The sequence below is a fragment of the Hyperoodon ampullatus genome (assembly GCF_949752795.1).
Source record: "Hyperoodon ampullatus genome assembly, chromosome: 4".
In the NCBI taxonomy this organism is placed as follows: domain Eukaryota; kingdom Metazoa; phylum Chordata; class Mammalia; order Artiodactyla; family Ziphiidae; genus Hyperoodon; species Hyperoodon ampullatus.
Genome location: NC_136917.1, coordinates 97,482,883 through 97,495,988, shown reverse-complemented (window position 1 = coordinate 97,495,988; position 13,106 = coordinate 97,482,883). Strand labels below are relative to the sequence as shown.

General features: G+C 38.2%; 1 protein-coding gene across 1 annotated transcript in view; it reads left to right on the top strand.

Moving 5' to 3' along the window:
- Positions 1–13,106, top strand: part of LNPEP (leucyl and cystinyl aminopeptidase) — a gene marked incomplete at its 3' end in the record, with an annotated part of 107,778 nt that overhangs the window by 72,240 nt on the left and 22,432 nt on the right. Inside the window, exons 8-9 of the mRNA XM_079703931.1 lie at positions 460–594; positions 12,318–12,449. Of these exons, the coding sequence (XP_079560057.1) occupies positions 460–594; positions 12,318–12,449 (267 nt within the window). The remainder of the gene's footprint in view (positions 1–459; positions 595–12,317; positions 12,450–13,106) is intronic.

The window sequence follows — 13,106 nt, the reverse complement described above, 5'->3', positions numbered from 1 at the left end:
TTTTACTTCGAATGAACCTTAGTTAAGGGAAATGTATATTATCTTAACAGAAAAGCTGGATTATGTATGAGAAATCAGCTTAAGGAACAGTTCCTATTTTTTTTATTTCAGATTTTATTTTACAAATATACACTAGCCATTTTTAAATATTCATTTTGAATATCTGGATTTAGCATTTGGTTGCTTTAGTAATAAATTCTCAGCTTATACTGTTGTTTAGGAAACACTGTTTTCCATGGGGCCAGGAGGTTATAATTCTACTTTCAAATTTAAGGAATATGCATAAATGTCACATTCTTCCTACATTTTCAAAAGCTTACTTCTGAAGTTTAGTGAAGCTAGTTAATTTTTTATAATGACCTTAAACAGTAATTAGTCTAATTCATATAAATAATTACTATACTTGCCTCTGTCTTTAATACTGTTCATGGTTTCTTAATCTGTTTCATTTTTTGCTAGTATGAAGATTTCTTAGATGCTCGATTTAAAACCCTGAAGAAAGATTCCTTGAATTCATCTCATCCAATATCATCATTATCTGTTCAGTCTTCAGAACAGATTGAAGAAATGTTTGATTCTCTTTCCTATTTTAAGGTATTGCTATACACAAAAAGTACCTGGAGTAGGTTACAAATTAATTTCATATGTGAGCAAGCTGCTTGATTTAGATTATTTTAAAGATTAAATAGGTGTTATTTTCAGGTATCCTGTTAAACTTTAAGCTGTTTGCTTCTATTTAAATCGTGGTCTTAACTTTATATGGGTTTTTCTTTCTTTCTCTGTCTCTTGTTTTAAGTTCTCTAACTAGTATTCTGGGTAGTTAACCAGATCTTATAGTAATGTATTTTTTGAAGTTGGATCACTGTCCAGATTTGCAGGTAGAATATGTCCAGGGAAGGTTCTAAGCCCTTGGCTGTGTTATTCAGGATTGAGGTGTGTTCCAAAGTCAGAATTGCCAAAACAAGTAAGCAAAAGGAGATTTTTAAGAATTGAAGATTTTGTTTTAGAATTAGAAACATAGACTCCAGGTTTGGGGGTGAAGCAAAAACAGAAACATAGAAACCTGATTAGGATCATCGTAAGAGAACAGGATAGGGATATCAGTGCCACTCACATTTGTGTAGGGAAGGAGGGCTGAATGTTACAGCTTGTTGACCTCCTTAGTCTGGCTATCAGATTAAGATCAATAAATTGAGTTCTTGTCCTGCACAGAGAGGAAGATATACAGAACATATGAGTTCATGTCATCAAGAAACTCAAAGTTTAGGTGGTAAGTACTTGTGAAGCAGTAAGAGATAGTATGTGCTAATTGAATGGTACAGAGTATTTTTGCCTGTGATTATGGAGAGAAATTTTCTGGAGGAAAATGGAAATTGAGATGAATTAAATAATAGGAAGAATATAGGTAAAGAGGAATGGGAACAATAGAATAGGGCAAGAGTGGGATGATGAGGTCTGCAAAGAAAAAGTCAGGAATACTAATGGGCAGGGTAATTTTGTTTAGGTAGCAAATGTTTGCAGTGGAAGCCACATGTAGACTAGGGGAAAGATGAGAAAGGTAGGTTGGGGCTCAGTTGTAGAAGGTCCTGAATGCCATCAGGAATCTGGACTTTTTCTGTAATCAGTGGGAAGCTTTTAAAGATTTTTCAATAGAGGAATGGCTTGATCGAGTGACTATTTAGGAAAATTAATTTGTTTCAGTTTATAAAGTAGATTTAAGTGGAGAGAGACCTAAAATCAGGAAATTGCTAATGAAGTACAAGCATGAAATGGTAAAAGTTTAAAATTAGGAGTGGTAGTGAGAGTAGAAGGGAAATGATGGGTGTGAAAAAACCCTGAGTGTAGGGAAGTACTTAAAGGACTTAGCGACAGGGTAAAGCAGGTAAAGAAGGAGGCAGAAATGTGTTCCAGGTTCAAGCCTGACTGGCAGGGAGAATGGTAGTACTGTTAATAAATGAGGAAATCAAGAGTTCAATTAGCTATATTAAATGTATTCCAATTAGAGCTACTGCTATGTGTTGTGATTTTTAAAGCCCATACTGGACCTGCCAATAAAGAAAATTTTATGACTTGCAATTATTTTCTTATACAGAACAGTTATTTCAGGATCTCTTGCTACAGAGCTCTTTCTTCCTCTGACCCCCACCTTCCAAACCCAGAATTCATTGTCTTCTGAGCATGTTGTCTCCACAGCATACCTTATCCCTGTCAGCATGGGAACTACTTATTTCAGAATTGGGAATCCGGCAAATATCCCAAATAACAGAGAAAAATAGGACACTGGGTAATTTACCATTATTGTGTGCAAGAAGTAGTAAGTGTCACTAGGGAAATGTGTTTGACAGACATGTTCTATTTGATCTTCATGATCTGCAAGCCTAATTCTGATGTGGGTTGCCTTGTGAGAATTCAGTCATTTAGCAAATCGTACAAGTACCAACCATGTACCTAACATTGTCCTAGGTGCTGGCAATACATCAGGAAATAAGGCGGCCTATGTCGCTTGTACCATGGAGCTTCTATTTCAAGGGTCAGAGATAGGCACAGACACAATACAAATGAATAAATAAATAGATATTTTGTTTGGTGATTAGTGCTAACATGAAAATAAAGCATGGTAAGGGAAATGAGAATGACAAAGGAAATGCTGTTTTATATAAGATGGTTGGGGACGACCACTGATAAGGTGATATTTGAATACCATCTGGAGGATGTGAGGGAACAATGCATGTGGACTTCTGGGGGAAAAATGTTCCAGGCAAAGGAAATAACCAGTGCATAGGGCTTGTGTGCAGAAATGAGTTAACGTAGTAGGCCTGAGACTGCTATCCTTAGAAAGGCATAATTGTAAGGCTGGCTCTTGGCTGGTATCTGGCAACTTGGATTTGGGGAGAGTTTCCACCATTCCCTGATAAGAATGACTCACTGTGCCCACACTGTTTGTACAGACAATGTGGTTTATGCTAAATATCTGTTTTCCTTCTGGGAGTCTGGAGTTTTGGTACTTGCTAGGCAGAGGACACTTCCATGACTAGCCCCCAATAAAAATCCCAGGTACTGAGTCTCTGATGAATTTCCCTGACAACGTTTTATACATGTTGTCACAACTTGTTCCTGGGAGAATTAAGTGCATCCTGTCTTACTCCACTGCAGAGGACTCCTGGAAGCTTGTACTTATTCACCCCATGAACTTTTTCCCTTAGCTGATTTAGCTTCATGTCCTTTCACTGTAATAAATCATAGTGGTGAATATCACTACTGAGTCCTGTGAGTCCTCCTAACACGTCATCATACCTGGGACTTGTCTTGGGGACCCACACAGCTTGAGATGAAGATTGGTTGGCAGGTTCAAGCACCAGCAAGGAGCCAACGTGTCTGGAGTGGAATAAACACAGGGGAAAGTAGTAGATGAAGTGAGAAGGATTATAAGGGGCCACATCATTTTAGATCATCTTATTAGACGTAGTAAGGACCTTGATTTTTTGCAAAGTGGAATGAAAAGCCATTTGATGAGGGAAGTACCATAGTATGATTTTTTTTTTTAAATCAGCCTTCATCATCATATGGAGTCAAGATGACTAGTTAGGAGGTTGTTGTAATAGACCAGTGGCAAGATATTGGTGGCACAGACAAGGGTGATAGTACTGAAAGTGATGAGCAATGGTTGGTTTTGGAATATATGGTAAACGTTAATCCAGTAGAATTTGCTAATGGATTAGATGTGGAATTAAGAGAGGAGTCAAGGATGACTTTAAGGTTTTTGCCTGAACAGTTGGAAAAATGGAGTTGTTATTTGCTGAAATGAGAAGATTATTGGAAGAGTAGATTTGGGGCAAGAAGAAAAAAAAGTTCAATTTTTGAGTAAGTTTGAGGTGCATAAGTGGAGATAATAGGCATGTAGTTGAATATGAGTCTGGAATTGAGGGGAAGTTTGGTTAGATATATAAATTTGCAGGTCATTTAAAACCCCTGGCATTGAGAAGATCATCTAGGAAATAAATTTAGAGAAGAAAAGAAGTTTGAAGATTAAATGCCACGGGCACCAAAATTTAGTCCTTGAGAAAATAAGGAGGATCCTACAAAAGAGACAGAAAGGGATGGCTAGTGAATAGGGGAGGAATCAAGAGTGGTATGCCAAGGCCAAGTGCAGAAAGACTTTCAAGGAGGAGTGGGTGATCAGTCATATCAAATGCTACTAGTAGGTTGATAAAGGTGAGCCTGAGAATTGACATTGGTTTGACACCATGAGATTCACCAGTGACCTTGATAAAACCACTTTCAGTGGAGTGATGGTTGGAAGATGGCTCAAGAGAAAATGGAAACAGAGCAAATGGAGGTGGCAAATGCAGACAACTCTTTTGAGGAGTTTACTTCAAAGGAGGAACAAGAAATAGGGTGATAATTGGAGGAGGCACAGGGTTAAAGAAAGGAAGGGCATCTTATTTGTTTAAAATGAGGACTGATACATAGTTTTTGTTAATGGAATGTTACAGTAGAGAGGGAAAGTTAATGATGCAGGAGAGAATGGGATCTATTGGGAACAAGAATGAGCATGTAGAGGACATGCCCAGAAAGGGAGAGACAGCACATCCAGAGGAGAGCCTCTGGAGTGTGGAGTTCCAGTGTTTGGAGTTCTGGAGGCTGAAAGTCCAAAATCAAGGTGCTGGCCAATTTGGTTCTTAGTGAGTGCTCTCTTCCTGGATTGTAGACAGCTGTCTTCTTGCTGTGTCCTCACATGCCGTGTGGCTGACAGGGTCTTGGTGCTCTGGCGTGGTGTCAGGCCTGAGCCTCTGAGGTGGGAGAAGGGAGTTCAGGACATTGGACCACCAGAGACCTCCCAGCCCCATGTAATATCAATAGGCGACAGTTCTCCCAGAGATCTCTGTCTCAATGCTAAGACCCAGCTCCACCCAACTGTCAGCGGACTCCAGTGCTGGACACCCCATGCCAAACAACTAGCAAGACAGGAACACAACCCCATCCATTAGCAGAAAGGCTGCCTAAAATCATACTGAGTTCACAACACCCCAAAACACACCACCGGATACGGCCCTGCCCACCAGAAAGACAAGATCCAGCCCCACCCACCAGAACACAGGCACCAGTCCCCACCAACAGGAAGCTTACACAAGCCACTGAACCAACCTCACCCACTGGGGGCAGACACTAAAAACAACAGGAACTACAAATCTGCAGCCTGCAAAAAGGAGACCTGAAATACAGTAAGCTAAGCAAAATGAGAAGACAGAGAAATATGCAGCAGATGAAGGAGCAAGGTAAAAACCCACCCGACCAAACAAATGAAGAGGAAATAGGCAGTCTACCTGAAAAAGAATTCAGAGTAATGATACTTAAAGATGAGCCAAAACCTTGGAAATAGAATGGAGAAAATACAAGAAATGTTTAACAAGGACCTAGAAGAACAAAAGAGAAAACAAACGATGATGAACAACACAATAAATAAAATTAAAAATTCTCAAGAAGGAATCAAGAGCAGAATACCGGATAAGTGACCTGGAAGATAAAATAGGGGAAATAACTACCACAGAGCAGAATAAAGAAAAACGAATGAAAAGAATTGAGGACAGTCTCAGAGACCTCTGGGACAACATTAAATGCACTAACATTTGACTTATAGGGGTCCTGGAAGAAGAACAGAAAAAGAAAGAGTCTGAGAAAATATTTGAAGAGATTATAGTTGAAAACTTCCCTAACATGAGAAAGGAAATAATCAAGTCCAGGAAGGGCAGAGAGTCCCATACAGGATAAATCCAAGGAGAAACATGCCAAGAAACATATTACTCAATCTACCAAAAACTAAATACAAAGAAAAAATATTAAAAGCAGCAAGGGAAAAGCAACAAATTACATACAAGGGAATGCCCATAAGGTTAACAGCTGACCTTTCAGCAGAAACTCTGCAAGCCAGAAGAGAGTGGCAGGACATATTTAAAGTGATGAAAGGGAAAAACCTACAACCAAGATTACCCAGCAAGGATCTCATTCAGATTCGACAGAGAAATTAAAACCTTTACAGACAAGCAAAAGTTAAGATAATTCAGCACCACCAAACCAGCTTTACAACAAATGCTAAAGGAACTTCTCTAGGCAGGAAACACAAGAGAAGGAAAAGACCTACAATAACAAACCCAAAACAATTAAGAAAATGGTAATAGGAACATACATATCGATAATTACCTTAAATGGAAATGGATTAAATGCTCCCACCAAAAGACATAGACTGGCTGAATGGATACAAAAACAAGGCCCATATATATGCTGTCTACAAGAGACCCACTTCAGACCTAGGGACACATACAGACTGAAAGTGAGGGGATGGAAAAAGATATTCCATTGCAAATGGAAATCGAAAGCTGTAGTAGCCATTCTCATATCAGACAAAATAGACTTTAAAATAAAGACTATTACAAGAGGCAAAGGACACTACATAGTGATCAAGGGATCAATCCAAGAAGAAGATATAACAATTATAAATATTTATGCACCCAACAAAGGAGCACCTCAATACATAAGGCAAATGCTAACAGCCATAAAAGGGGAAATCGACAGTAACACAATCATAGTAGGGGACTTTAACACCCTGCTTGCACCAATGGACAGATCATCCAAAATGAAAATAAATAAGGAAACAAGCTTTAAATGACTCATTAAACAAGATGGACTTAATTGATATTTATAGGACATTCCATCCAAAAACAACAGAATACACTTTCTTCTCTAGTGCTCATGGAACAATCTCCAGGATAGATCATATCTTGGGTCACTCAAGCCTTGGTAAATTTAAGAAAATTGAAATCATATCAAGTATCTTTTCCGACCACAACACTATGAGACTAGATATCTATTACAGGAGAAAAGCTGTAAAAAATACAAACACTTGGAGGCTAAACAATACACCACTGAATAACCAAGAGATCACTGAAGGAATCAAAGAGGAAATCAAAAAATACCTAGAAAAAATGACAATGAAATCACGACAACCCAAAACCTATGGGATGCAGCACAAGCAATTCTAATAGGGAAGTTTATAGCAATACAATCCTACCTCAAGAAACAAGAAAAATCTCAAGTAAACAACCTAACCTTACACCTAAAGCAATTAGAGAAAGAAGAACAAAGAAAACCCAAAGTTAGCAGAAGGAAAGAAATCATAAAGATCAGATCAGAAATACATGAAAAAGAAACGAAGGAAACAATTGCAAAGATCAATGAAACTAAAAGCTGGTTCTCTGAGAAGATAAACAAAATTGATAAACCATTAGCCAGACTCATCAAGAAAAAAGGGGAGAAGACTGAAATCAACAGAATTAGAAATGGAAAAGGGGAAGTAAGAGCTGACACTGCAGAAATACAAAGGATCATGAGAGTTTACTACAAGCAACTCTATCGCAATAAAATGGACAACCTGAAAGAAATGGACAAATTCTTAGAAAAGCACAACCTTCCGAGACTGAACCAGGAAGAAATAGAAAATATAAACAGACCGATCACAAGCACTGAAATTGAAACTGTGATTAAAAATCTTCTGACAAATGAAAGACCAGGACCAGATGGCTTCACAGGTGAATTCTATCAAACATTTAGAGAAGAGCTAACACCTATCCTTCTCAAACTGTTCCAAAATATAGCAGAGGGAGGAACACTCACAACCTCATTCTACAAGACCACCATCACCCTGATACCAAAACCAGACAAAGATGTCACAAAGAAAGAAAACTACAGGCCAATATCACTGACGAACATAGATGCAAAAATCCTCAACAAAATACTAGCAAATAGGGGCTTCCCTGGTGGCGCAGTGGTTGAGAGTCCGCCTGCCAATGCAGGGGACACGGGTTCGTGCCCCGGTCCAGGAAGATCCCACATGCTGTGGAGCAGCTGGGCCCATGAGCCACGGCCGCTGAGCCTGTGCATCCGGAGCCTGTGCTCCGCAACGGGAGAGGCCACAACAGTGAGAGGCCCGTGTACCGCAAAAAAAAAAAAAAAAAAAAAAAAATACTAGCAAATAGAATCCAACAGCACATTAAAAGGATCATACACCATGATCATGTGGGGTTTATCCCAGGAATGCAAGGATTCTTCAGTATACACAAATCAGTCAATGTGATAAACCATATTAACAAACTGAAGGAGAAACCATATCATCTCAATAGATGCAGAAAAAGCTTTTGACAATATTCAACACACATTTATGATAAAAAACCCTCTAGAAGTAGGCATAGAGGGAACTTACCGCAACATAATAAAGGCCATATATGACAGATCCACAGCCAACATTGTTCTCAGTGGTGAAAAACTGAAACCATTTCCACTAAGATCAGGAACAAGACAAGGTTACCCACTTTCACCACTATTATTCAACATAGTTTTGCAAGTTTTAGCCACAGCAATCAGAGAAGAAAAAGAAATGAAAGGAATCCAAATCACAAAAGAAGAAGTAAAACTGTCACTGTTTGCAGATGACATGATACTATACATAGAGAATCCTAAAGATGCTACCAGAAAACTACTAGAGCTAATCAATGAATTTGGTAGAGTTGCAGGATATAAAATTAATGCACAGAAATCTCTTGCATTCCTCTACAGTAATGATGAAGTATCTGAAAGAGAAATTAAGGAAACACTCCCATTTACCATTGCAACCAAAATATAAAATACCTAGGAATAAACCTACCTAAGGAGACAAAAGACCTATATGCAGAAAACTATAAGACACTGATGAAAGAAAGATGATACAAACAGATGGAGAGATATACCATGTTCTTGGATTGGAAGAATCAACATTGTGAAAATGACTCTACTACCCAAAGCAATCTACAGATTCAGTGCAATCCCTATCAAACTACCAATGCCATTTTTCACAGAACTAGAGCAAACAGTTTCACAATTTGTATGGAAACACAGAAGACCCAAAATAGCCAAAGCAATCTTGAGAAAGAAAAATGGAGCTGGAGGAATCAGGCTCCCTGACGTCAGACTATACTACAAAGCTACAGTAATCAAGACAGTATGGTACTGGCACAAAAATAGAAATATAGATCAGTGGAAGAGTATGAAGAGCCCAGAGTTAAACACATGCACATATAGTCACCTTATCTTTGATAAAGGAGTCAAGAATATACAATGGAGAAAAGACAGCCTCTTCAATAAGTGGTGCTGGGAAAACTAGACAGCTACGTGTAAAAGAATGAAATTAGAACACTCCCTAACACCTATAAAAAATAAACTCAAACTGGATTAAAGACCTAAATGTAAGACCAGACACTATAAAACAGTAAAATATAGGCAGAACACTATGACATAAATCACAGCAAGATCCTTTTTGCCCCACCTCCTAGAGAAATGGAAATAAAAATAAACAAATGGGACTTAATGAAACTTCAAAGCTTTTGCACAGCAAAGGAAACCATAAACAAGATGAAAAGACAACCCTCAGAATGGGAGAAAATATTTGCAAATGAAGCAACTGACAAAGGATTAATCTCCAAAATATACAAGCAGCTCATGCAGCTCAATATCAGAAAAACAAACAACCCAATCCAAAAATGGGCAGAAGACCTAAACAGACATTTCTCCAAAGAAGATATACAGATTGCCAACAAACACATGAAAGGATGCTCAACATCACTAATCATTAGAGAAATGCAAATCAAAACTACAGTGAGGTATCACCTCACACCAGTCAGAATGGCCATGATCCAAAAATCTACAAACATTATATGCTGGAGTGGGTGTGGAGAAAAGGGAACCCTCTTGCACTGTTGGTGGGAATGTAAATTGATACAGCCACTATTGGGAACAGTATGGAGGTTCCTTAAAAAACTAAAAATAGAACTACCATATGACCCAGCAATCCCACTACTGGGCATATACCCTGAGAAAACCTTAATTCAAAAGTAGTCATGTACCACAATGTTCATTGCAGTGCTATTTACAGAAGCCAGGATATGGAAGCAACCTAAGTGTCCATCGACAAATGAATGAATAAAGAAGATGTGGCACCTATATACGATGGAATATTCCTCAGCCATAAAAAGAAATGAAATTGAGTTATTTGTAGTGAGGTGGATTGACCTAGAGTCTGTCATACAGAGTGAAGTAAATCAGAAAGAGAAAAACAGATACTGTATGCTAACACATATATATGGAATCTTAGAGAAAAAACAATGGTTCTGAGGAAGCTGGGGCAGGACAGGAATAAAGACGCAGACGTAGAGAATGGACTTAAGGACACACGGAGCGGGAAGGGTAAGCTGGGATGAAGTGAGAGAGTAGCATTGACATATATACACTACCAAATGTAAAATAGATAGCTAGTGGGAAGCAGCTGCTTAGCACAGGGAGATCACCTTGGTGCTGTGTGACCACCTAGAGGGGAGGGATATGGAGGGTGGGAGGGAGACGCAAGAGGGAGGCGATATGGGTATATATGTATACGTATAGCTGATTCACTTGGTTATACAGCAGAAACTAACACAACACTGTAAGCAATTATACTCCAATAAAGATTAAAAACAAAAACAAAACAAAAAAAAAGAATGAGCATTTAAATTTATAGTAGCACTGAAGTGTGCTACAGAAGTAAGAGAGTAATAGGTATTAAGTAGTAGGTATTAAGTTTAGTAGTTATGTGTATCTGATAATCTTGATGACTTAACATTGCTACATTTTTATCAGAAGTGAAATTTATTCAAAAAGTATTTGAGTGCCTCCTCTGTACCAGGCATTATTTTAGTCATAGGAATTGAGCTTTTCAGTTTTTCCCTAAATTAACTTACTGTCTAGAAGAGGAAATAAAAATATATCTATAGCAGATGCAGGAAGTGTGGTATAAATTGCTTTTGAATATGGAGAAATACGATTTATGTCTCAAATCGGGGAAGGCTTCACAGAGGAGGTGGTTATTTTAAGACTGGAGAAGATGACGTGCATCAGTGAGTATAGTGTGGCCTTAACAGTTGCATGTCTGACTCTGAATTTTTGGTGTATGCTTACGACCCTATACGTACATTCATATATTCCAAACATATTTGAAGTGAGTCTGCAGGAAGAAGAGAGATCTTGAAAACAGCTTCAGCAGCATGACATACTAAAATTTGAAATTAATGTACTCCCTAGCAAAGAGACCTTTGAGAGTTCAGCTACTTTATTGTCTCCAGCAGTGTGCTTTAAGCATTGGAGATAGGGGTGGGGAATGCCACAGAAAATTCGGCATTTTTTAAATTAAAAATATATTTATACTTGTCCTACAGATAGGTTCATCTGTACCATTTTTTCAGAGTCCACATATATGCGTTAATATATAATATTTATTTTTTTTCTCTTTCTGACTTACTTCACTCTGTATGGCAGACTCTAGGTCCATTCATGTCTCTACAAATGACCCAATTTTGTTCCTTTTTAAGGCCGAGTAATATTCCATTTTATATATGTATCACATCTTCTTTATCCATTCATCTCGGTGCTCTGTGGTGACCTAGATGGGTGGGATGGGGGGGTGGGAGGGAGGTCCAAGAGGGAGGGGATATATGTATACATACAGCTGATTCACTTCATTATACAGCAGAAACTAACACAACATTGTAAAGCAACTATACCCCAATTTAAAAACATATATGTATATAAAAACACTTAACTTTTTTAAAAATTAATTTATTTATTTTATTCATCTTTGGCTTCATTGGGTCTTCATTGCTGCGCACGGGCTTTCTGTAGTTGCAGTGAGCGGGACTACTCTTCATTTCAGTGCACGGGCTTCTCATCGTGGTGGCTTCTCATTGCGGAGCACGGGCTCTAGGCACATGGGCTTCAGTAGGTGTGCCACGCAGGCTGAGTAGTTGTGGCTCACAGGCTCTAGGGCGCAGGCTCAGTAGTTGTGGTGCCCAGGCTTAGTTGCTCTGCGGCATGTGGGATCTTCCCGGACCAGGGCTCGAACCTGTGTCCCCTGGATTGGCAGATGGGTTCTTAACCACTGCGCCACCAGAGAAGCCCAAAACACTTAACTTTTTAACAGTAACACTGAAACAGTGAGTAACTGAGAGACCACACAAAATGGCTCATAGAAGAATTAGTGCAAATAGGAATTTACTCCATTAATTCTTTTTCAAACCTCTTAAAATAATTTTTAAGACAATTTCAACATAGTACACAGCTGGTTATATGAGACTAAATAACAGTGTATTATCACTGGGTTATGAAAGTATTTGCTTACAGTGATAGTATTTTGAACCCTAGATTCTTATCTCTATAAACCTATTCTATTATTTTCTTCCCATTTTTGCTTTTTTTTTAAATAGGGAGCTTCTCTGTTGTTGATGCTGAAAACTTACCTTAGTGAAGATGTATTTCAACATGCTATTGTTCTTTACCTGCATAATCATAGCTACGCATCCATTCGCAGTGATGATCTGTGGGATAGTTTTAATGAGGTAAGTGACCTGGATATTTTATTTAGCTCTTAAACTAAGAAGAGAGGAGTTCTTACGTTTTTATCAAGTATGTAAATAAGCTGTGGTACCAAGGATAGTTATTTAAGAGAGAGGGGAATGGAGCTTAGTATATAAATATTTATGAATAAGAGCACAGAATTAAAAGTCATGAAATGAAAGTCCTGGTCTTAATTGTTGAAAAAATTGCATGAGGCCTTGTGTAAGCATCTTTAGTCTATACCTTAATCTCCATTCCTACTTTGTAAGAAAGTTCTCTTTTCTGAATTAGTGTATATTATTATGTTTTCATTATTTGATTTTTTTTTCAAAAATCTCTTTTCCTTTCCTTATGTTTTTGCAGTCTTTCTACCTTACATTCATGATTTTTTGCTCTATACTCTGCCTTATGAATCCTCTTATCTTTTGTGGCCATGTTCCTCTAAATTAGATGATGTATCATATTCTGGCTGCCATGGCTCCATACTGCCATTGGATCATTTTGCTGCTTGGATTTTGTTGTGCCTAGAATTCTAACAAGCAGTGTAATCAGTTACAAGTTATGCTTCATAACAGTGTGTGAACCCAGCCTGCATCGTGCACATATGCTGACGGCATAGCCCTTATAAGCATTTGAATTTGTTACCCTGATCTAGATCA